Source organism: Mus musculus, chromosome 11, assembly GCF_000001635.26.
Source record: "Mus musculus strain C57BL/6J chromosome 11, GRCm38.p6 C57BL/6J".
Taxonomy (NCBI): domain Eukaryota; kingdom Metazoa; phylum Chordata; class Mammalia; order Rodentia; family Muridae; genus Mus; species Mus musculus.
Genome location: NC_000077.6, coordinates 42,142,774 through 42,169,050, shown reverse-complemented (window position 1 = coordinate 42,169,050; position 26,277 = coordinate 42,142,774). Strand labels below are relative to the sequence as shown.

The following is a 26,277-nucleotide window of genomic DNA, read 5'->3' as shown; positions in this document are numbered from 1 at the left end:
TTGTATTTCAAGAGAAAGACAGCTACCAAAGCTCCAAGAGACACGGTTCAATGAACAGAGCATCCCTCTGAATCTTTACTATTTGAGATCTCCAGTCGGCTCAAGGATCCAACTTATGTAATGGATCTCTAAGCTAACTAAGGAGTGTTACAGCATAGTTATAAACATTTGACTCTAGTCTTTCCTGTTGTATGTCAATCATCTACATGACCAATGCCCACAAGTTTCCTCTGCGATGAAAGGAAACCACTGAGACTAGGTTCAGGTCACAAAGGCCCATCCTAGAAAACAGGAATGGGTAATTTCTTCTGCCCCTATCATTAACCTTTTCCTATCCTTTGCATTTCCCATCTTTATTCCAGTCCCATGGTGGAGTCTCTAAAATATTTTCTGTGTATTATTTCACTTTATGGTAGAATGTAATGAAAATTTACACAATTTTCTTGATAGAAGAGTCTGAGAGTTATGAATTACAGAGAACTACTTTGAATTTAACAGGGAGCTGGTTTCTATGTAGTGGGATATTATTCAGTATTTCTATGCTATTATCATAGATCTCAAATACTACATGGGATACCCAACCTCAAACTGTTATATAGACATATACATATAAAAATAACTTATTTTTCCAAGACTACCAGGTAAACCCTTTCAATCAAGTGAGCACTCTCCCAGAAGATTCCACTACTAAGACCATAGAAAGAAGAAAATTTTCAGTGGAAATGAGGTATAAATCATGCCCGATAGTAAAATTTATCTTTCTTCCACATAGATGCTTGTATCATTTGAGGTCCCTAAACTCCAAACCATTAAATGGTCAGGGACTTGTTAGATGTCCTAACACATAACTTTACTTTATATCCAGTTTTAGTTGGTAAACACAAGCAAATAAGGTTGATTTAAAAATCAACCAGAGAAGAGTTTCCTTTTTTTTTCCCCCTTTATGGCATTAGGAGGATAGTAAGACTGGGAGATAAATGTTGGCCAGTGCAATACATTGCCCCAGAATATTGTCAGCTTTTCAACAGCACCATTTTAAACTAAGAGTTTTGCATTAATTTTATGATGCTGAATAATGCTATTCATTTGGTTGCGATATCGGATTTCATAAATTAAGAGTGCATAAAAACTTTCCCAATGAATATTTCTGAATTGCTCAGTTGACAGCATTTCTTCGAACATGTGGCTAATGCCCCATTAAACAAGCTGTTGTGATGGGTATTGCTAACACGTTGCCCACAACTCTCCCATCTCCCTATTCTTTTTATTATAGTCACTCTTATACTCCACTATTCACAGAGCATCAGTTATTTTCTGGAGGTTCAAGTAGCATAATGTTACTTCCGTACCCAAAGGTTTTCTGTGGCATTAGAACAAAGGTTGGATGCTGTCTGCCATCCACTCCAATGTAGTCTCACTTACTTCAAAGCATTATCTCCTCCCGGGATCATCAGAATCTCCAGGCCCCAGACATGTCAATCATTTTCTTCCCTTACATAGTCATCTATCTACCCACCTGTCTATCTCATCATACCTATATATGAAGTCTTGCTTAAATAAATCTTCATTTAGAAAGCTAAGAGCTGTACTACGGAACAGAAATAGTAGTGTTTTTTTCTCACCATTTTATTACTGTTATATAGAATTGTGTCTGTTTAGCGTACTCCAAATGACAAGTAAGTTTAATTCATACAGATAACAGATGTAAATCACTTTAATTTTTGTTTGAGTTCTTATTTATTCACTCATAAACTGAATCAAAATATATTTACAAAGATGCAAGGAAGGTACCTAAAATCACATAGCTTTTCTAGAAGAAAATCAAAGTGAAAATCAGACCCCCTGTATGCTCAGTCGAATGCAGTCATCCTAATTTTACTATACTGCTTTTTTCCTTTATGCTCCTGGCACTGACTATCCTTTTGAAATATCACTTGAAAGCCTTCATTATTTCAATCCTTTCAGTGGGGTCTTGGCATTGCTGGAAAATCCAGATCAAAAGAGATTTGTTCCCTGGAAGTTAGGTGGTACAACCGTTGTATATGTTTAGACACACCACTGAAGTGTAGGCTTGCTTAAGGACTTAATTTTTAATATAAATTTATTATTTTGATTTATCATTATCTTCTTTAAATAGGTAAAAATATTCATCATTGTGACTCCATTTTCTATGAAGTAATCATATATTTTCCTTAAAATATCAATATATGCATATATTTATATCTAGAAAAATTATTGAATTTCAATTGCATTAACAGTGGTAAGTAATGGCCTTCATAAGGAAAACACCTTTAGTGAAATTCTTTGAATATTTATATCTTTGAACAGTTCTTCCACTCAAGTTATTTTAATTGATTTATATTTTTCAGCCAAGTCTTTAGTTACATAACAGTTTCAGTCATATTTGGTTTTGCTTGGTTGTACATATTTTTACCTATCTTATTTAAGGCTTGTGACTGCTGATATATGCTAAGAAGAACACATTGAAACAAAATGTGTTGGTTCCTTTTCATTCGATATCTAGAAAGATGCTGGTATTATCCAAGTACATATTAGTGTAGTATTAAATCAGTGAGTTCTGGTATTAGAGCATATGATTTAATATTAATCTTCTTTAATTTAGATAGGTAGGTAGCTAGATAAATGATATATATAAGTAGATAGATAGAAGATAGATAGAGAGATAGATAGATAGATAGATAGATAGATAGATAGATAGATAGATAGATAGATTAGATAGATAGAAGATTGATATTACTTGTGACTTTCATTGAGGAGAAGGACCTGGGAGGAATATATTTTCTAAGCACATGGGCAAAATCAGGTTCCCTAGCAATGCTATCAAATTTTTCCATTTGATATCTCCTTGAGATTTTTAAACCGGTTTAATTTTAGCTAGACCTCAACTAGAACACGTAAAGACTTGGCTATTTCTGCTTAGCCTTGGTGCTGAGCTTAAAGAGGTATTAGTTTCAAGTCACCACTTCTTATCCTACACAGGGAGGTAACCATGCCACTGAGTTTTGCTGAGATTCATTTGTAGAGATGCTCTTGCCTAAGATTTGCTGATTGGGATTATAAAGAAGAGTGACTCACAGACCTCTCAGGGCATTTCTAGTGTGCTACTTGTGAAAAGTCCATTTTGGTTAGAGAGCTTGCCTTTCCTCTGAATTTTGGCTGAGATGAAAGAAGTATGGTATAAGGATAGTCACAGAAAAATGAAAATGTAATTCAAAATTTTCCATTTGATATCTCCTTGAGATTTTTAAACCGGTTTAATTTTAGCCCCAAACATGATCTATTATGTTGACTTCAAACTCAACATGAAACTTTTGTGGTTTTAAAAGAGTATTCCTGAAGAACTTTAGGAAACAAACGGGTCAATAGGACTGACTAATTTACTTAGACCATAGTGTCTTATGGACATTAAGATGGGAAAGGTCAGAGAAAGAGTTCATTTTCCTGTTGAAATTGCTTTGTGCCTCTCAAGAGTTGAGTGACAGGCTGAGTTTCACTTAGCTATGCATCTCCCCTCTCTTATGACATCATTCATCCTTCCGTTATAATCTCCATAATCCCTCCTAGGCATACTTCAGGTACTGACCTTCTGTTTCCTCCCCCTCTCTTCCTTCTTTCCCTTCTCCTTCCCCTTCTTTCTATCCTCTCCTCTCTCCTCCCTTCCCATCCTCTTCCCTTTGTCTAGGTTTTCATCCCTCTCTTCCCCTCTCACTCCTTTCCTTTCCACTTTTGCTTCTCTTTCCCCTTCCCCTTCTCTTCTCCTCTCCTTCCTTCTTTACCCCTTCCATTTTTCTGCCTCTCTCCTCTATCTGTCTGCCTTCTTTACTTTCTCTTTTTGCTTTCCTTCTTGCCCATTTGGAGGATGAAAAGGAAAATATCAGATACTAGTAATTGTAAACTATTTAAAGATAAACGAATGATTACAGAATATAGTAAGAAAGTCATTTCAGATTCTTTGGACACAGAGATTTAAGATCAGATTTCTTGGGTTGGAATATAGTGAAAATGAACAAATCTTACAGGCAAGTGACTGTTAAACAATAAAGTGAAGTGTCTGAAGTTTATGAACTAATATGGTAAATAAGTTTCAGGCCATGGATGAAGAAGATATGATGAAATAGATTTTTAAAATGTAATTTTAGTCATTCATGCAAATTACTTTACAATTTTTTCTATTCTCTGTATGGCATGGGTATAATTATGCATGGCAAAAGATGAACCTATCACGTATCATGTTGTATTTGCTTGGTACAATGGTCTTTATAAATATGATTTTAGTCCTTCAAAATTGTTGATTATGTAGCTAGTCACCTATTAACTAACAGTCTTAAAATAACAAAGGGCAAAAGGTACCCTATAAGTTCTGTAAATTTTCGTTTCACTCTTTCAGGCCACTTCACTGTGCATGATAATCCAAATTGGTTGATAGTAAAAAAAAAAAATCTTCCAGTCCAATTTCTTTAAATCTTTTGATTTTCAAATTTTTGTAATAGAAGCTAAGTTGTCTTCACACATAAGAAAAAGATACTAGTGACACGGATTTGTAAGAGAGTGACCCAGGTTGGCAAATATATGCCAAAGTGTAGACAAATTAGCCAGCATTCCTTAAATAAGCATGCATCTCAAGAAAGAAAAGTCAAAGATAAATTTTCCAAGTGTAAATTTTTTTAGGATAAATTTTCCAAGTGTAAATTCTGTTATCTTTCTTTTTGTACATTTTCCTGATAAGATATGTCTAGAGTATTGTATCATATAAAATACAAGTTGTAGATGTAGAAGATAAAAATTAAAAGAGATACTACAAGGTATGATATGCTCTTGCTTTTCTAAATATGTGGCATTGATTTTCCCTTTGTTACTGTTTGTTGAAAATTGGTCAAAGCAGTGTAATAAAATGTGACTAAGTGGAGTAATCTTAATATGAACAGAATTCACATGCATGAAAATGTTCTAGTGAAGTACACTATGTAACTAAGTTTTAGTTATCATATAAAATAATGAGAGGTTTTAATTAGAAAACAATCATAGTTAAAAGTATATGGAGGCAAATATCTATGATGGATATACAGTGATCTAGGAGGGTGGATGCTAGAGGATGCAGAGCCAAGATTGTAGTGGAGAATGGGTAACAGCACTGAGATGCAGGGCTAAGCACCTGTGCATTTTCCACTACAGCATGACGAGGCTTGAGATTAGAAGTGTGATCTTAACACACAACTTTATGTCTTCTTGTTACAAGCTATGAAAAAAATTAAATCTGCTTTAAGAGTGAACCAGAGATTATGCTCACATGAAGAAACTTACTGGGCTGTTTTAATATCAAAGAACTATTTTTGCTCAGACAAGAAGAATTGAAATGGTTAACTAAAGCAAGATTTCCTCCTCTAATTGATTTTGTTGAATGAGATTACCATCTTTGCAGTATAGTTATTGGAGGCTCAACTGTCCATGGATGAGTTGCTGAAAGAGACACGGTTACTCTTGAACAACAAAAGACTTTACTATTGCAGAGACAGGGTGATGTTTTCAATGTCCTCTGATAAAGCTAGAAATGGAAGCATGCATGATGGTAGCCTGTAAAAGACTAGACTGTAATTTTTCAGAGTAGATGAAAATTATATAACTCCCTTTTTTCTGTTGTCATTCCTCAACAAATCATTTCCTTTCACCCAGTCATATTTTCCATTTCTTGGTAGTAACTGTGTTCCTTTTAAAAGATCTGTGTTGAGTTGTCAAGAAACTGCAAGAAATATGTTTTAGTGCTTTATATATAAGCCATCAGAGGCCACTATAATAAAATCGCATTCAACGTAAAACAGCGTACTAAATTAACTCTTTCCATGCCACAATATGTAGCTCGTCCTCCAAGTTGAAAATGCTTCCATACTTGTCATATTTTTTCCTAGGGAGTAATTTGGATAATTCAGTTATGATCTAGTAACAGAAAGTAATCATTTGTAAAGCATACACTTGAGACCTTAAAGAGTCTATAATGTCTGCTCTGCCTTCCTCTATACCTCCCAAGGGTAGACAACATACCTGAAAGATTTGTCTGGCTATGTAAAAATATTTAAACTTTAGACATATTACTATGGTAACATATTTCTTTCTATAATCTGAAGTGGTTCAGGATCACTTAGGCAAGTGTGGCCGTTCTTTAAGAATTCATTAAGAAGCAGCCGAGATTGCCTGAAAGTCAGCCTCTCAATATTTAGGATCTTTTCTCCTTTGAAAATATTAACTGTGAAATTCCACATGCAAGCAGTCAATTATCAGAACTACACAGTAGACCAATTTCAGAAATGGCTAATCAAAGCCAATAAATTTCCCATTTGGGTGTGAGTTTGTGATAGTGAGCTCTAAGAGCATCTGTTGATAGATACTCACTAGCCCAATTTCCTGCTTCATCAGAGCGTGTAACTGAAGTGAAGACCGACATTTTCGTCACCAGTTTCGGACCAGTTTCAGACCACGATATGGTAAGTGACACTGTGTGTGTTTAAGTTCTTGGGTTTTGTTTAGGTAACTATAATTACATCATTTCCCCTTCCCTTTCCTCCCTGCATTTCCTCTTAAGCACCCTCTACTTCCTTGTGCCTAAATGAAATCGTGGTCTCATTTTCTTTGATATTGCTATATATGTCTAAGGATATCAATATAGTGCTTAGGCCATTTAGTGGTGTGTTGGGGGGGTGTGATTTTAGGATTCACCACTTGCTATTGGATAACAAATTAGGGACTCATCTCAAGAGAAGACTAATTCCGTCACTTTCAGCACTGTTTAGTTAACTGTAGTTCTTCCTCAATGGATAAGGCTGTGTGAGAATTACTCCTTTCCATATTACCATAATCACTGGTATTGTACTTCTTCAGGTCTTGTTTAGGCAGATACATTGTTGAAGTATTATGAGTGATACTTGCCTGTCATTTCTAGTATTGTCATTTCTAGTATTTTTAAAATGTGTGTTTAAAAGAAAAATATTTGAGAAACAACTTGAAATGCCTTTGCTGGTCATAACTTGGTGTCTTTGTGGCTTTGTGTGATTACAAAAAATGCATATATTTATATATATTGACAATATATTCATATCACATAATACAGAGAGTGGGAAGGGCAGAGGCAGGTGATGGAGAGGGAGAAGTAGAGGGGGAAGTGGAAGTGCAAGGGGAAGGAAAGGGAGACAGACAGACAGACACACACAGAGAGAGAGAGAGAGAGAGAGAGAGAGAGAGAGAGAAAGAGAGAATATCATTCAACCATTGCAGTGTTCTGCCTTTCACCCCTTAAAGTACTGATCTTCTTGACTTCTGTCCAGAGGACTCACCAAACCCACCCAGCACCTTTCCCTTTAGTTGTGAGACCAGGTTGATTCTGGGAGGCTACGCTTTCAGAAGTAAGCACTACTGTTACAGAGCAAGCAGGCATTTGTACCGTGACATGGCTGAGTGCTTTTTGACTATATATAAAAAATGGATATCAAAATTGAATGAATACTTTACCTTAATTAGAAAGAGAAGAATAATTGAGAGAGAGAGAGAGAGAGAGAGAGAGAGAGAGAGAGAGAGAGAGAGAGAGAGAAAGCTTTGTTGCAAACTGCTCGTCAAATTATTTCTAGCAGTGGAACTGTGGGTATCCATCCTTCTTTTTCTTACAGAACATCTTCAAAAACATAGGAGTTGACATCAGTATAACCAAATCATTGTAATGAGGCCATTAAAACATACCACTATGAATATTTTAGATATGTATTATTATTTTCAAATGCTATTTTTATTAGTACTTAATACAGATGTGCTTTGATTTCTCAATAGCTCAGAGAGAAATAAAATAAAAGTTGCAGATATTTTTTCTGGTTTAAAAGAAAACTCAAGAGAGTTTCTGTCTGTATCCTATATGATGCATACTCAATCTTGCCACTCTCCCCGATTCAGTCACAGTCTTAAATACTTGCATGTTCTCATGGTGAAAACCATGATTAATATAAGGCAATACAGACTGTGAGTTATCAAGTCTGGCACTAGGAATAAGTCTCACCACCACTAGCAGTCTGCCTTCAAAAGCCAATATAAAAAATCACATCCATATGAAACACAGTGTTAAACATTCTGGGTAAAAAGCAATTCTTAAAGAAAAACGCTCATTGTCTCTCAGATGTCTGTGTTATTATAGGCATAGGCCCCATTCATGTACAAGTGTATTCATGAGCCCAGCAGTGGTGGCACACGCCTTTAATCCCAGCACTTGGGAGGCAGAGGCAGGCAGATTTCTGAGTTCGAGGCCAGCCTGATCTACATAGTGAGTCCCAGAACAGCCAAGGTGACACAGAGAAACCCTATCTAGAAAAACCAAAAAAAAAAAAAAAAAAAAGTTTTCAGGCTTTAAATTACACATGCACACACACACACACACACAAACATGCACACATGCACATACACATAAATATACACTTTATACACACATCACATACTCACAGACACACACACACACACACTCTCTCTCTCTCTCCAATTGTACTTTTTTCATTTCTACATTCATCTAAGCATTACATTTCCACAGGGAACCAAATTGAGAAAGAAAGCCATTTATCATTGACACAATACCAAATTAACTTCCCCAACTTGTATTTCAATCAAGTTCCTTGACATAAAATTCAACACAACTTTTGGCCACATGCATAATACAGCTTGGTGATTTTTTTTTTTTTTTACAAATTAATGTCTTTTTATCTTAAAATGATGCCAAAAAATTGCAAAGACAAACTTGTCTTTCTGATATCATAGCATGAGTGGATTGCCTTGTTTAAATGGTGTAATTAATTGCTAGTTGCTTTATGATAGAGCTAGAAGTCTATATGCCTACTAAAAAACATGAACCTCATGGGTCAGAGAAAGCTAAACTGTCCTTCTTGACTTCTGAATATTTTGAGGAGAAAGACAAAGGAGTGCAGGGCATGGGATTAGAATAACATATTGGTTTTGTTTTGTTTTGTTTTGTTTTGTCCTGGTTTTGATTTTTTTCTTTTTTTTTTTTTCTTGGATATTTTCTTTACTTACATTTCAAATGTTATCTCCTTTCCTGTCTTCCACTCCAAAAAAACACCCTCCCCCTAACACTTCTGCCCTTCCTCCTGCTCACCAACCCACCCAGTCCCACTTCCTGGCCCTGGCATTCCCCCACACTGGGGCATAGAGCCTTCACAGTACCCAGGGCCTCTCCTCCTTTGGATGAACGACTAGACCATCCTCTGCTACATATACAGCTGGAGTCATGTGTACCACCATGTGTACTCTTTGGTCGGTGGTGTACTCCCTGGGATCTCTGCGGGTACTGGCTAGTTTATATTGTTGTTCCTCCTCCAAGGGGCTGCAAACCCCTTCAGCTCCTTGGGTCCTTTCTCTAGCTCCTCCACTGGGACCCTTATGAGAACTTTTTAAACTTTTTTAATGATAATTCTTCCTCTTTTATTCTATCTGGCAGAATGCCGATTATGAAATGCAGTTTAAGAGGTGGTGTTAGGGAACAATGCCCAAAGGAAGCTAAATCTGAAAAATAAATAAATTTCCTTCAAATATTTAATAGGCCTTAATTATATTTTATCTTAAAATATATTTATATTTTTAAAGAACTTCCTTCATATATACAATGCATTTTGATCAAATACACTCCCATTTCTGTCTTTCCCCTTTAACTACTACCAAACTCACACAACAGTGTCTCAATTTCAACTTCATATACGATCATTTTGAACCCCGAGATCATTTTGAACCCCGAGTCCAATTTGTACTGCCAGTATGTTTGCAGGGCCAGAGCACAGGCAGGCAAGCAGGGGTCATATTTCAAATAAAAACTGTTTTCCCCATCTCCCAGGGACATCAGTTGCCATAGCTCTTCAGCTATAGGGCTAGAACTCCCTCCATGCTGGACTTTGACTGGCTTTTGATTTTTGAATTATTGGCTCAGTTTAACTGACATTCAAAGAACCAATGAGGTTATGGTTTTGGCTTAGAATAAATATACATAATATATATTTTTAGTTATCATTATTCCTAAAGCAGTCAAAAATGCATTTCACATAATGGTCTTTCTTATTGCCTATAATTTCTGAAACAGTGTTTGACTTGTTTTGTGTTATGATCAAGTTAGGCTTTGCAAGTGATTTGCAAAATGGGTCCTGGAACTTGTACCTGATCTCTTGCAAGAGAAGATCAATTATTTAAATAGTATTATGGGAAATCAAGTATGAAAAGGAGCTTTAGATGGCAGAATGATAAGGTTATTTTCTTTTCTTCTATCGTCCTTTCTTCCTGCCTTTCTTCCTTCCTTTCTTTCTTTCTCTCTGTCTCTCTTTCTTTCTTTCTTTCTTTCTTTCTTTCTTTCTTTCTTTCTTTCTTTCTTTTAAAATAAAGTTACTTTTCAAAACAGGAAAAAAAAACCTTTGCCTATTTTTAAAGTAGAAACTAATAAATTGCCCAATGAATAATAACCATATTTGCATTTGTTGCATTTGTTATTACTGAGTGTTTTCAATGTTTTTAAATCTTATTTTATTTTATCTTTATTTCAAATCATTCAGCTCACTAGTATTCTCATCTGCATGCTTTCAGAAAAATGAAAGTGACCCACTAGCTAACAGTATCACCTGAAACCTGGGCAGCCCATCCCTGAAGACTGCTGAGCTCCCAAGGCATCTAACTTCATTTAGAATAAAAAACAAAATGAGGTCAACTCCCTAAGCTTATTTTAAAAACCATTAATTGGCCATCAAACAGCACATTCCCAAGGCACTAGGTTCTGTCAGAAATATCCAGGCTGCACAATCACACAGTCTTGCTTTCCATAGTATTTAAAATGTATTAAGTCAAGGCACACACAGATGGCTTAAAAAAAAAAAAAGGTCTGAGCCGGAACACTGAATACAATATTTATTTAGGTACAAAGTGAATGTTTTGTCCCAGATCTTGAGAATAAGTCTCATATTCTCCGGGGACCTACTCTATTAAGCAGAGAAACTTGGGGAGAATTTTTTCTTGTTGAGGTGGGAGCTATGACTCTGGAACTTGAATAAATCCTACAGCAAGCCTTTGCATTTATTTAGGTTTTTTGTTTTTTGTTTTTTCCCTTCAGAGTCCCATCTTCTGTATTCTCCTTTTGTCTGTCTTGACTGGGACTCCTTTCTCACTGTCTTAAGGTTCCCATTTTATAACTTTTCCAAAGTCACTGTTTCCAAATACCACTTGATTCCAAGCTATAGACAATCCTAGTTCAAAATTGTGTTGATAAAATTAAGAAAACAAATAATAGGTATTGACTCTACATGCACAGTTCCTAACACTATAGGTCTTCCACCTGCCTTGTCCCCACGTTTGGAAGAGGGAAACATGGCGCATATTGGTCCAAATGTCCATTCTTAACCAAACGCATTGTGGTCATGGAGGCTAAAACACGCCATAGAAGGAAGCCTGGGAAGCTGCCCGTTTCTACCACGTGGGCGGTTCAGAAACCGGAAGAGAGTGTTTCTGTTTGTGGTTGGGCAGGATTGGATCGCAGTCTACTGCTTTTGTAAGGTTTTATTTCTAATTAGTAAAAAGTGGGATATATCTTACCCTTAGTAATGTCAGTCTGCCTGTCTCTCTGCCTTTCTCTTTCTCTCTCTCTGTCTCTCTCTGCCTCTGCCTCTCTCCCTCTCTGTCTCCATCTCTCTTTCTCTCTCTCTGTTATATTTGAACAAGAATTGTTTCAAACCAAATAGGAGTTTCATCGTCAGCCATTAGCACAGACAAATAAATCCTAGTAAAAATATAAAAAGCACACAAATGTTAGGATGTGGGAAATTTGACGTAATTTTTGGAGTCATTGCTTTTGGACATATCTTGTTGAAAATTTCAACTAAAATTTTAAGTTTAATTTGCATTTAACACTTACCATGCTTTCACAGACAAGACGAATTCAATCACAACAAACAAAACCCTCCTTATAGCTTGCAAATGAATCAAGCATTTTGATTTCTGGGAATATTGTTTACTAGAGCACGCTTGGTATGTTGATTTAACTGTAAACATTCTCTGTAGTATAAGCCAATGTAAACTCATTCAGTTGTATGGAGAATATCTGGCTGTAGCTAGACAGAAAAAAAAAATAGAACAGTCATCAGATATCATATCCCTGTCCCATAAGCCTGTCTATTATCCAGACACGGCACATATACACAAGCAAACTAGACATATTTTGAATGATAAGCAACTGTTCTCAAGTACAATTGTCTCATCAGCCAATCCATAATCCCCCTTCATGTGTTCTTCTGCTAACACTCAAGGTTTAAGAATTTCTCCCTCTGCTGAGTTTAAAGGATGCTTATCAAATGTTTGCTGTGAATGAATTCCCATCATGTATCACAGTGACTTTCACCTGACACTTCCTGACATAGAAAAAAAATCTAAGCAACAAGCATGGTAACTTGTTTGGCCTGCATCAACAGAATAGTATCATTTTGCTTACTTCCTTGATTATATTTCAATCATCAATAAGCCACATGGTGCATTAGAAGACCTTCACCAATGATGTTACTTCATAGATCAGTAATGGTTGGTCAATATCACATTTATGCTATAAGGGCACGTATGCATTCAGATTTTACAGAGCATTCTTTAAATCATAGGAAAAAGACAGGTATTTAAAACCATGCACAAAAGGCTTAAAGGCAGACATTATTCTGTATGTCCTAAGGACAACATGTATGGGATTTAAAAGCAGCTGTTATCAGAGGGATCGGGCTTCAGAAGATTAGAAAAACATGGCATAATGTTCTGCAGCTAGACCCCTTCTGGTTTTGAGTATGCGAAGATTAATGGAGAGTGTGGTAATCTTTATTTCGAACCATTGGGTTCTAAATTTAGTGTCAATGTAGCAAGTCCTTCACAAGGAAGATGAATACTACCCTTTTCAATTTCAGAAGCTGGGAAGTCACATCGCTTGTTTTTAGATGAGCAGATGTTTGTCTCTGGGTAATGCCATAAGGAAAGCTCTGCTTATTCAGATAAATAGATTCCTGGCTGTGAATGATGATGAGGTTCACACATCTCTCATGTGATATACACACACACGTGCAATCACTAACGCGCACACCACACTTTGCATTCTTCCCTCTCTCCCCACTCTTTAGGTAAACAAACAAACAAACAAACAAACAATCAAACCCTCCAAATCAACAGTGGAAATTTAGCTTATTCCACATTTTCCTGGTCTTGTTCACCATGAAGGAAAATTGAAACACTACATATATTGTTTGTGTAAAAACAAGAAACAAAAAGCCATTTCTTTAGCCAAAGAATTTTTACATCTGTAACAGCACCAATTTAGCTTGAGTTTGAATATGAAGTTTTCAGAGAACACAGAGGGGTCTGTAAATATTATGCTTTATTTTTATGGCTAAAATTCCTTTATTCAAATATACCCCTTTATATAAAACCTGAAAATATGAGGTTTTTAAAACTGTAGTATATTGTGTTTCTTTTATTATTGGTGACAAAGGAAGTTTTTGTTTGAGAACAATTTTCTTTCTATAATTTTTTTCATATAGAAAAGAAACATACTTCTTTCTTCCTTCCTTCCTTCCTTCCTTTCTTCCTTTCTTCCTTCCTTCGTTTCTTTCTTTCTTTCTTTCTTTCTTTCTTTCTTTCTTTCTTTCTTTCTTTCTTTCTTTCTTTCTTTCTTTCTTTCTTTCTCTCTCTCTTTCTCTCTTTCTCTCTTTCTCTCTTTCTTTCTTTTGTTCTTTCTATGTATGAATGTATGTATGCATGCATGTATGTATTTATGTATGTACATGTATAAAATTATTATAAAAGCCATCATTTATTCCTCTAACACTAAACATCTAAGTGCCACCACAAGTTTGCTCCCAAAAACATCACCTAAGCCACAACAAGATTCCAGAATCTTATTTGTAAGGTATTGGTATGGCAAATATATAAAACTGTAAACTCTGCTCTTTTCCAAAATTATATAGGAGTATACAATAGATGTGTTTTTCCGTCAAAGTTGGAAGGATGAAAGATTAAAATTCAAAGGACCCATGACAGTGCTCCGGCTAAACAACCTTATGGCCAGTAAAATCTGGACTCCAGATACATTTTTCCACAATGGAAAGAAGTCTGTGGCCCACAACATGACCATGCCTAATAAGCTCCTGCGTATCACAGAGGATGGCACTCTGCTGTACACCATGAGGTAAGGACAGCCATGGTTCCTGCAGGAAACTGTCCATACTTTTTGTTCTGTCACAAGAAGAAAATCATCAGGGCGATGTGCCATAATTGGGTTTTTGGTTTCCTACTTTTATAAAATCCTGACTTTTCATATAAAGCACATAAGGTAGCAAGGCAAGCCTTCCAACTTCTGTCACTGCCTTCAACTAAATGCAAACACACACTGGCAGGACTGGCTAGGCCATCTTAAGAAAGACAAAAATCTATTAAAGATATCAAATTCTCCACAGTATTCTGACGACATCAGCAACAGCTTTCTTCTCATAAATAGATAAATAAATAGATAAAGAAACAAATAAATATTCTCCTTTCATTAAAATATGGAAGGAGTGCATCTGCACCAACTGGAGCGGTTTCCTTCACATATGGGATCACTCATGACCACTTTTCTTTGAGAAAGTTCCATTGTTTTCAAGTATATCATCTCCCAGAGTGAGCCTACCATTGGCTTAGTGCATGCAACCTTCCAATCCTTCACATTTGAAGGTGCGCTGCATATTTTCGAGGTGCTGTAGCTTCAACTGTGCTGGTCACAGCATTGTCCAAACTGGAGAAATCTCCTTGCGGAGAGCAAAGTGGGGAAACTCACAAGTACCACAGCCTAAGCACTTGTTTCAACATAAACATTTACAGAAGGGGCTTTAATAGAACCATGTCGAGCAGAAGACTCAAGTTTGGGTTTATTTGTGGTTTTCCTTCTTCCTGGAGAAGTTAGCAGGACAATTTTAACCTGAGGGTTTTTCTGTGTTGAATCTGAGAGGTAGAAAAAAAAAAAAAGAAAGAAAGAAAATGCTTTTTTACATTTGAAGTGATAGAGGTAATGTGTAGAGATAAATTCACGTTAAACTAGGGAAGTTGGCTGGATAAAAGAATCAGGATAACCTGGCTGGATAAAAGAGTCAGAACCACCCAGTGAGAAGACAACAGAGAGATTCTTGCCATGCTCTAAATCCAGTTTTGTTTTGAGAAGATAAAAGGCCCTAAGATCAGGAAAATGGACACTCAGTGTTAGACATTTCTACATGTTGTTATGTAATTATTTGACTCTATCTGGTTTAATTAATCAGAACAATTCCCATAGCTGGGTGGATTAGTGGGTGCTCTCTGTTATAAGAAACACCAGCAATTCTTTCTCCATCTTCAAAATCCAATCCTGTCCATTTTCACTAAGCAAACACAAAATTATAGAAATCAGTCATGGTAGCTCCCTTAGTTCATTTGGATATTGGGAATATGGCACGGGTGTGCACTTTACTTCCATCTCTTCTGTTTGCTAAGGTTAATACCATCCTACTCTAATTATCAATATCTAATCTATAGAGCTTTTATTTGTATTCTGTGTTCCCTTAATAAGGTTGACCGTGAGAGCTGAATGCCCAATGCACTTGGAAGACTTCCCTATGGATGCCCATGCCTGCCCACTAAAATTCGGAAGCTGTAAGTAAATTTACTTCAAACTATCATTATTTTTTTGTCTACTAGTTTATTTATTTATTCACTTTACATCCAGATTGCTATTCCCCTCCCAGTCTCCCCTCCTCTACCTCCTTTCCCTTTCTCCTCCCCATTCTGAGAATGGGGAGGCCCCACTGGGTATCAACCTACCCTGACACACTAAGCCACTCTAGGACTCCCCACTGAGATAAACAGGCAGCCCAGTTAGGGTAGAAGATCCACAGGCAGGAAACAGTCCAAGTAAGCCCTGCTCTAGTTGTTGGGGAACCAGCATGTAGACTGAGCTGCACATTCTCTATACATGTGAGGTCCAGGCCATATATTCTTTTTGGTTGATGGTTCAGTCTCTAGGAGCCCTCACGGGTCCAGGTTATATGACTCTGTTGGTCTTGTAGAGTTCCTATCCCCTCTGGGTCCTTCAATTCTTCCCCCACCTCTTCCAAAAGACTTTCTGAATCCTGTCTACTGTTTGGCTGTGGGTTGCTGCATCGGTCAGCTACTTGTTGGAGGCTCTCAGAGGACAATTATGCTAGGCTCCTGTCTTATTTTTATGAGAGATCTATGAACTTGAGCAAGAGATTTCCAATTAGTTATGATCTATTGGAGAGTCACAAATACATAGACAGCAATGTGTTACAAGAGTTGGCTTCAAGCAGTAGGCCTTAAGTGTTTTTCTTAATTTTTTACTTTTTAAAACATATTTTATATTTATGTATGTGTGCCTATATGTGCTGGATAATTTTCTGTACATTTATACAAGCTAGACTTATATGAAAGGAGAGAACCTCAATTGAGAAAATGACTCCATATGATCTGGCTGCAAGATATTTTTCTTTTTTTTTAATTAGTGATTGATAGGAAGGGCCCAACTCATTGTGTTTGATTCCATTCCTGGTTTGGTGATCTTGACACATCTCATCACAGCAATAGTAACTGTCACTAGGATACTATGTGAGCGAACCTCAGGCATGTGCGAACACCTGTGGAAGCCAGAAGAGGGCATCAAATTTACTGAAGTTGGCATGAGAAGTGGTGATGAACTGCCTGATTTCTGTGCAGGGACCTAAACTCAGGACGCTGAGAAGAGCAGTGCACACTCTTAACCACTGAGTCATCTCTCCAGCTCCCATGTTATTGTTATTTACTAAAGTAGAAACCATGGGTTAAATCATGTAGTAGAAAATAGTATCTAGTGGTATTGGTAGAAAAGGGAAAGGAGTCTTGTACCTCATAGATACTTTTTCATCCTCTTTAGAAGGGATCACAGTATTTACTTTATATTTTTCTAGTGTGGTTTTAAGAAATTATTCACAAGTGGCCAAAGACAGGTGTATAGATGCATTATCTTAATGGAGGCAGATTGTTAAGGAGACATCTAGAAAATAATTTATTGTCATTATCATCTTAAAGATTTTCCAGGTCAGTAGGACTGTCCCATGGCATTCATGAATTTATTTATGCTTTTGCTCCCATTTGATTGTATCATAGACATACTCCAATGTGTTAACTTTCTGGATGTGTACTGTTTAATAGCATCAAGGAGGACCTTTGTGTAGACAAAGGAACTTTGAGCTGTAGAGCTGGCCTCTCTCAGCTTTTCTTTCCCCTTCTATTTCTGACTATCATGCATACATAAGGTGAAGATAATGTATTTCTGGCTTCCTGCAGAGGGGGTTTCAGACAAGGACTGAGTCAAATCCAGTTTACCTAACCGGCTTACTGTTCCCACTAGACAAGCAGACTGAGCAACTATTTTGGTAAAATATGATTCATAGAGGAAAAATAGTGATCGTGTAGGATGGGAGCAAGCAAAGAAAATAGCAAAGTGCCTCCATGTGCCTAGCAGCTCAGTCATGGGGAGTCATTGTTCTCTATTTATAGATCACATTCTATCCCGAAGACGCGGGATTAATAGCACTCAAACCTGTCACCTAAACAGGACTTTAGAGAGGACTACCCTTCCCCACCCTTTTCTTATTTTGATGCATTCCTTACATCGTGGGCTCTTGGGTTTTCTCCTGAGTGGCAGTTACATTTCTAACCATGATGTCATTATTTGTAACTTGGATGCCAAATAGTACATCAAATATATCAGGCCTTATTAGTTCCCCCAGCCCACAAAGTAACCTTAGATAGGAGAAGATGACCCACCATATTTTTCCTGAGCCAATATTAATTCATTACCAGTATCACAATATCATTAAAATGATGTTCCTAGATAATTATGTCCCTAGATATAAGTATTTTACGCCCAACTTTAATTAGGCTTCAAATATGTTCGTATTTGGTCGTACAGGTTTGTTTGGGTATTTTTGATTTTTTTTTAATTAAGTGTGGTCAGCTAAAAAAAAAAGGGGGAACCATGCATTTTCATATAAGATATGTAGAGGTCACTATTACTAATGTACACTTAGTGGCTTAGTGTTGTATCTTTAAAAGGGAATGTCTTTAGATGAAGTTCCTCATCAGAAAACGTCATCTATAGCACTTGTATCTGTTTTCAAGAAGATGAGGAACAGTTAGTAAAGAAAAAGAGAATTCAATAGCTGCTTCACAAAGATCAAAGGTTTTCCTAAAGTCCTAAAAATCATCTATTTATATCTATGTATGATGAGATATGTTTTACTTTGCCTAGGCTGTCAGAAAAGGTTGGGTAGAAAATATTTTCATGTAGAAACGTTTTCAGTTGAAGGATTTGGGAGGTATTTTAAAAGGAAGGAAGTAGAGCTTGAGAAAACAAAGAGCATATCATACAAAAAGAATGAAGTTAAAGGAAAATACATGAGCAGCGTTCCACCTGGCTATGTCTCTTCCGATCATTTTTGCTATGCACTGCTCTTTCCTTTGTCACATCTATGTTGCTTCCAGTTCCAACTCTCACATCTTAGCATAGACAGCACCTCTTAAGTTCTTTCCAGATGATTCTGGAGAGATTTGTAAACATCACTATCAATCTTCTGGGTTCTCTTTCCAACATATCTTATAACAGTTGTCCCTGTATCGTTATTCATTATTATTTGTGTTATGAATACTCTTTACTGTATGCAGGCTACTACTTTTATAAGACTAAGGTATATTATATTTAGCGTTTTCTAGTGCAGAGAATAACACAATTCACTAAATAAGCATTTATGGAATAAAGGAAAGTTGTACTAACAAGCTTTAAGTGCTCTTTTGCTTTTCCACATTGAAACTTCTGAGGGAATGGAGAAGGTTTGAGGAATGAAGGGAAAACCTGAAGACCTGGGCTCTGAAGCTGATAACAAGCACCACAGCTTCATTTAACAGCTCTCCTCTTGACATTAAATCCGGGCTTGACTATAAGGCTATTTCGTAACCATAACTAGTGCCTTTTGTTTTTACCATTACTTCCTAGATAATGTGATTTTTGAAAGCATGTCCTCAAGTGTTTGACTAAGCAATGGAAGATATTTGTCAGTTTTCTTATATTTAAGAATTATCAATTCAAATAAACTACTGAGGTACCCTCCTTCTGTCTTCTCTTCCATAAAGCACCAGCTTGCATTACAGGAGTGTATTCCTCATTTAGGGAGATTTTTAGCAGAAGCCATGAGTACTGAGTGATGTGAAGCTTCATTGTACTGGAGCAGAGGCCTGTATATCTCCATATACCATGGGACTTCTAAGAAATGAAGTACAAGACAGCAAAGATAACATACCAAATTTCCCTCTCCAAGCCCATTAGCATTCCAGAGACCACCTAGCCACTGTTGCCAACAAGTACATAATTCGGTAGCAGGAGATTTAGCTTGCTCCAAAATGACCTGTTCTCTAGAATTAGCTTCCCTGACATTTACAGAACCAGTATACTTCCTTGGCTTTTGTGCACAGAGTGGACATTTTTCTAGAAAACACACACACACACACACACACACACACACACACACACACACACACACGGCAAATAGGATAGAGTAGAATGAATAGCATTGTAAGCTGCCTTCTCCCTTAATTCTACTCCCACTTTGCTCTCTAAATAATATGATGAAAGCATGAGGCCACTGATGCTTTTCTCTGAGGCACATCAGTCCATTCATGCTTTCACAAATACAGTGTGTCTACTTCTGCAAGAAAACAAAGATTTGCTCTGATCAGAAAAATATATGTCGTTGAAAAACATATCCGTGGGCTCCAACTCCGGTACACTGTTCTCTTCTAAGAGACTTTTAAACATCACATTTTATACCTTCATAATTGATAAAAATTGTATTAATCTGCACAACAGTAAAATGATTTCTTCATTTATCCAATTAAACACACACACACACACAAGAAAAGATAAAAATGTTTAAAAATCCACAGGAGTGAATCTAGATTACCCATTTGCCACTTAAATTTGTCTCAGAATACATTAAATTACTTTCTCACAATTGCCCATACAAGTTTCTTCAAGAGATAGCTGTATGAATGGACTTTCAAAGGGTGATGGGGCAGACAGGGTGCAGACATATTATGGGGAGCAAGATCTCGGGTTTTCTGCTTCACTCAGTTCAGAGTAAAGTGACCTTCCAAGTTTTGATTCACAGGCAGTATTTGTTTATGTAAGGGGCCTCATCTACACGTAAAAGGCAACCATAATTTAAAAATCTTATAATATTTTATCTTGGCCAAATACATATTTGTACACTGTTCTTAAGCCTGGGTTTCAGGGTTACATTGAACAGTTGAGTATTAAGAATTCAATGAGTTCTAAGAAAGTTTATCTTTTTGGGGGGGGGCTTCTCCAAAACATAATTGAAATTATACTTTATAACTGTTGGTATAAAGATGACTACAGGCCAGGTTAGGTTATATTGATCTTAGATTTTAAATAAATTAAAACATTTTCATGGCCTTCTGAAAGTGTTTTGGTCTCTGGGCAGGATGCCAAATGTAACTAATGGACAAGTTGGCCACTGGCCAGTGAATCAAGCTTCTATCATAAGGACAACCTTTGCTACCATGCCCTCCCATCAAATAATCTAAAGCAGCTAGCTTTTTCTCCTCTGATACCCCTTAAATTATTAAAATCATTGTGCATCTAAACAGGGGACAGCATCTCAGCCCTTGTGAAGAGGATATTCTGGTACTGGGAAACAGAAATGCTGTAAAATCTTCTCTTTCCTGCTTCCCTCTTCTTTTCCTCCTTCCATCTATCCTGCTCTTCCTCCCTCACTTCCGGCATTCCTTCCTTTCTATCCACTTGTCTGTCATGTCAACTGATTAAGGATTCATGAACCAGAACCTCATATGGAAGATTTGTTGACTGACTTGGCAAATGAAAATAAGTGAGAAAGGGGGTCTATAAGATAACTTCTCATGCCAATATTTATAAATATAGTCAATTTAAAAGGTTGCCAATATAATTCTCTTGTCCAAATGTTCTGCAGCAACATTTCTGATGTTAGTTTTCCACTTAATGTAAGCATTGCATGGCTCAACTTCCTGTGGATCCAGAATTGTTGTCTCTAATCTTACGTTAGCTCTCATGTTTCCTACTATGGCCACACTAATCTTCTTCAATTGAGAAACCCCGTTGCCTGAAATAAAGATGAATAAATAATCAATAATGAAAACATATCTATTGAACAAATTCTTTCTGGTGACCTCTGTTTGCGTTCTTTTTGGTACTGTGTTTTATAAAAGTGTTGACTCTGAGACTTTCCAAGTCCTTCTCCAAATCTCAAATTGAGCCCTCCCTCTGTCCATTTACCCAGTGGTGTATACTCTATCTCACTCTGTGGAATTACATCTTTATTTGCCTGTCTATTAATGAGTCCTTTACATAAAGATTGTAAGTCACATAAAGTCACCCACCTTGTATATGGCTCTTTTTGTATCACCAGCACAGTGCTGTATCCTTTTTATGAGCTGAACATGCTAAATATGAACAAATGACTGAAAGAAAATTTCAGAAATATGTATACCTATATTACCAAGCAACTGAGTATGTGAGCTTTCATTTCTAGCTTGCCATCTGCAACAATGTGGAAAGAAATATGAAGATGATGGAACAATCAGCTCATTAGGAGAATCATAGAGGCAGATGCACATGTGTACTATTTTCTCTTTTTAATCTCAGATGCTTATACAAGAGCAGAAGTTGTCTATGAGTGGACCAGAGAGCCAGCCCGTTCAGTGGTTGTAGCAGAAGATGGGTCACGTTTAAACCAGTATGACCTTCTTGGACAAACAGTTGACTCTGGAATTGTTCAGTCCAGTACTGGTAAGTTCCATTGGATTATTTTGGAGTTAATGGAAGGAAGAGGAAAAAGTATTGTGAGAATTTAAGAACTCTGTGATTCCCTCAGTGATAGAGAAGTCAGAATAGGGAATGAGAAATTTTTCCAGAGCTATACCTGTCATTCATTATCTTCTGGCTTCTCTTTATTTTCACAATAAGAATCTGGTTCTAGGGTGGGTAGAGGAGTGGGGGTGGGTGGGTATGGGGGACTTTTGGTATAGCATTGGAAATGTAAATGAGCTAAATACCTAATAAAAATGGAAAAGAAAAGACACAGTCAAAAAAAAAAAAAGAATCTGGTTCTATAAGATCATGGCAGCCTGGGATATAAACAGAAAATTGGGATATAAAATGAGGGATGAAAGTTTGTATTAATTCATTATGCCTTCAATTTACCAGTACAATGTAGTAACTCCGTAGTATGTGAGGAATAATCAATCAAAACCATGCAAATCATTGCAGGCAATATCATTATAAAAATATAGGCCATTTTGTGACCTCTAGGTCCCACTTATTGCCATACATCAACAGATTGTGCTTAAATTCACACATTAATCACTAACTGTAGAACACACGTGCACACACACACACACACACAAACACACACACACATGCCAATTTGCTTTTTTTCCTTTTCATGAGACTATCCTACAGCTGAAGCCAAAGGAGGTATATACACTACTTAGCCTTTCATTTTTTAATTGAAAGTAGATAATGTGTGATTCTTTTTAGTGTTGAAAACAACTCTAGTCATACTTTCAAACAACATGAGACACCACTACTAAGTGGAGGTCCTGAGGTTATGGCAAAGTATTATACAAAGGCCCCCAATTTATACAAGGGATTGTCTTGTATTATTTGAAATCTGATAATGGAAACAAAATAATTATAAATTAAATCTGAGATACAACAAATCAGAAACGTTATGCTTTCCTCAAAGCTTTGTATTTTAAATGTGCACAATTCCTAAAATATTTTCAAGAGCTAATTATGTTTAGCACATCTTACAGAATTTAAAATTATTTAACACTCTTTAATTTGTGATTTTTAAAGACAGTGTCCTACTCATTTACATGAAGAATGATGGTAGTTTTCTCAGAAAACAAACAAACAAACAAACAGCAATAACAACAAAGTTCGGTTTTCAGGTTTTATCTTGGGACCTTAAGAATGTTAACATTTTCAAGTAATTGATCAGCCACTTAATTTTTAAATGCGATGTCTCTTTTTCTTGTTTAAAAACACCAATAACAATTTTAGGAGCATAAATAGCTATGCTTCTTGTTCTATATGATGGAGAAGCTCTGCCCTCAGCTTTGCCTTTACCAGCCCAGCCTGTCACTTTACTGTGAGAAAGAAAGATGTGGATCAACATCCTGGTCCTGTTCTTACAAGCCTGTAATGTTGGATCAGTTCTTTATCCAGAAAGAAATCTATCCTTCATCTAAGGAGACAGAAATAGCAAACTTTTCATTAAAGGCAAGATAGTGGCTGGAGATGAAGCTCAATATAAGAGCCTTTGCATAGTATGAGTAAATGTCTGGGTCTATTATTATACCTAAAATGATACCTAGAAATAGGGTTGAAGCTCTAGTTAAAACACAGAGGAATATCACACAATTGTTGCTCAAATTATTGAATAATTACTGTTACTCTGGTTCTAAAGCCTTTTTTTAAATCTTACAACATGTGCTGATAAAGATACCCAAATATGCTCTGTTTACTTCTTTAAAATGAGCATTATAATAAGTCGGGTATCATGACAGTCACTGGAGTTTCAATGATGCCACAGCACAGACCTTGCTCTCATGGAAGGCGAAGTCCTGAGTGGATGAAAATATAAACTGTAATTATCAAAATGGGTGCTAAGTGCTGTGTGAATGCTTTTGTGAGGGCAAAGATCATGTCAGTTTTCTTTATCCCTATCATTTTCTATAGTAGCTGTTCCAGAGAAGGCATTGAATAAATATTTTGAGCAAATAAGAAAAAAAATGTAGCATAGGCTAATTGAGGAGAGATTACTGCAGGAGGTAGAATTTCACATTATTAGTGTTAGAGCTCTGTTGGAAAACAGTAGCCATTATTCTATGTACTTTCCATTTAGTATCATATATAGACACACATTTATTCTTTTATAACAGTGGTTGGTGATATCAAGGAGACAACCACACTGCAGTAATAGACATGCAATAATATATACAATTCTGGAAGTTGGTATGGAGAGAAAAAAGGACTCTTGTAGATCTATTTTTAATGACTCTGAACATGCCATGATAGCCCACTGTAGGACCAGATCCAATGTTTTTAGAATTAATTCTTTTGTGAAATGACTATTTAGTTGCTAAAGAGTTATGCCGCTAGCATTCAAATTGTTCATAAAAGAGTAACATATTCAAAAAGAAAGGGGCTGAGCCAAGGGGGTGAAAAATCAAGTCTTGGGTCATTGAGCTGGTGAACTCCCTATGTTAGGCTTACTTTAAATAACCATTCTGTAATTGAAAAATAAGTATAACTGCACACAGTAGTAGACCCCTTATTAGTAAATATTTGAACACAGAATGACAGTAAATTCTCAAATATAGTAAAGTGTGATATACATCTTCAACACTTCAATAAGAAACCAAATTATTGGTCTCTTTGGGTCCATTTTAGCTCAAGATTCTCTGTAGGTTTCAGTGGAAAGCAGCAGAGATCCTGTGCAAGATTGTCAATGTGATATTTCATGACTCATTGTAGAGCACTGAAGACATAAGATAGATGACACTGAGTGGAATTACCTACGTGGTCCTGCCAGGAAACCAGAGAATGATGGCACTAGAACACAAAACAACAGTACCTATCTATCTATCTATCTATCTATTTATCTATCTATCTATCTATCTATCTATCTATCTGTCTGTCTGTCTATCTATCATCTACCTATCAAAACAACTTTTTTTGGGGGGGGGGTCGGTTTGTCCACCTTAATATCTTTTGCAAGGGCGCAGTTAATTCAGATTGGCTGTTACAAGCTTAGAAAGTAATATCCTCCTTATATATAAACACTCATCGTATAATCCTAGTGACATGCTTCAGGTGCAAAAACCTCTGCATAACTTTGACAATGGAAGAAAGAGAATGGTAGAGATACTACCATAATATGCTCGATTCTAAGTCAGTTATTACAGGTCATTTACAGAAATTGAAGTCGTTACATTGACCATTAGGATAAGAATAACACCAGTATCCAGAAAGGAATGAGAAAGTAATTCATCCAGGGGTTTTAATATGTTCAAGTATAACTTCACATGCCTTATTTCCAGAGCAAATTTGATCACAGGACATGTGAATAAGCTTGGGTATCTGAATGGCGATCTTTTATTCTTAGAAAATGACAAAGAAAAATGATATGATCATCTTGTTTATATATGGAGACTTTTCTAGATGGTGTCTGAATAATGACTTTTCAAGATCAACATCAGCAGGAATTATCTTATCTGATAGTGGATCATACTGAATCAACCATAATGGCTAGAACATGATCTCCAGGGAAGGCTTCTGTAGTTTCTCATCCAATAATTCATATTTAATGTGAGAGAAAAGATATAGTTAGGCTAAGAGTTCCGTGATCAGTCATGTTTTCTTATTTCCATGGTATGTGGAAAAATACTTCCATTAGACTATATGTTTAATAACATAAGTGGACTGAAGGTTGACTTCCCTGGTCAGTGAGATTAAATGTCTACCATTCTTATCTTTATATTATACATCTAAATAAGATTTAGGATAATATATATGGTCACATATGCTCTTAGATTTTAGCTTCATAGTATCCTAGGAAATAGGAGAGTGGAGCCCAGGAAACCAACCAAGATGTTTAACATATATTTGAGAAAGCCACTTCTAAAATGACTTGAAATGCCAATTTGCCAAATTATACCGCCTTTCTTCCTTACATTGTCCTAAAATTTACTCTGAGTTATATTAGGAATATTGTTACTTTTAATTTATAATCTTCCCTCGGGTTATATAATCTCTAAGGATATTACAATTCTTCTATATTTTAATTTGACATGCTTAGTAGAAATGCTCTTGGTGTCTAGACTTTCAATCCATATTATGATATGGTCTTTTCTCTTTTGTTATTCTTTCATTTTTAAATTATTACAATTTGATTCTGATACTGCTGTCACTTCTGTCACTTATTTGAAAGTTTTATGCCAATGCTCTTTAGATTTTATTTAATTTAACATGCTTTCAAAACAGTAGAAGCCCTCCTGTTCTTTCACAATCTCTCAGAAAAATATGTTGTTTATAAT

General features: G+C 36.3%; 1 protein-coding gene across 4 annotated transcripts in view; it reads left to right on the top strand.

Annotated features, from left to right (window-relative positions):
- Positions 1 to 26,277, top strand: part of Gabra1 (gamma-aminobutyric acid (GABA) A receptor, subunit alpha 1) — a 52,128-nt gene that overhangs the window by 14,016 nt on the left and 11,835 nt on the right. For all 4 annotated transcript variants that reach the window (XM_017314259.1, XM_006532195.4, NM_010250.5 and 1 more), the window contains 4 exons: positions 6,430 to 6,497; positions 14,022 to 14,242; positions 15,635 to 15,717; positions 21,818 to 21,961. In XM_017314259.1, the coding sequence (XP_017169748.1) occupies positions 6,430 to 6,497; positions 14,022 to 14,242; positions 15,635 to 15,717; positions 21,818 to 21,961 (516 nt within the window). The remainder of the gene's footprint in view (positions 1 to 6,429; positions 6,498 to 14,021; positions 14,243 to 15,634; positions 15,718 to 21,817; positions 21,962 to 26,277) is intronic.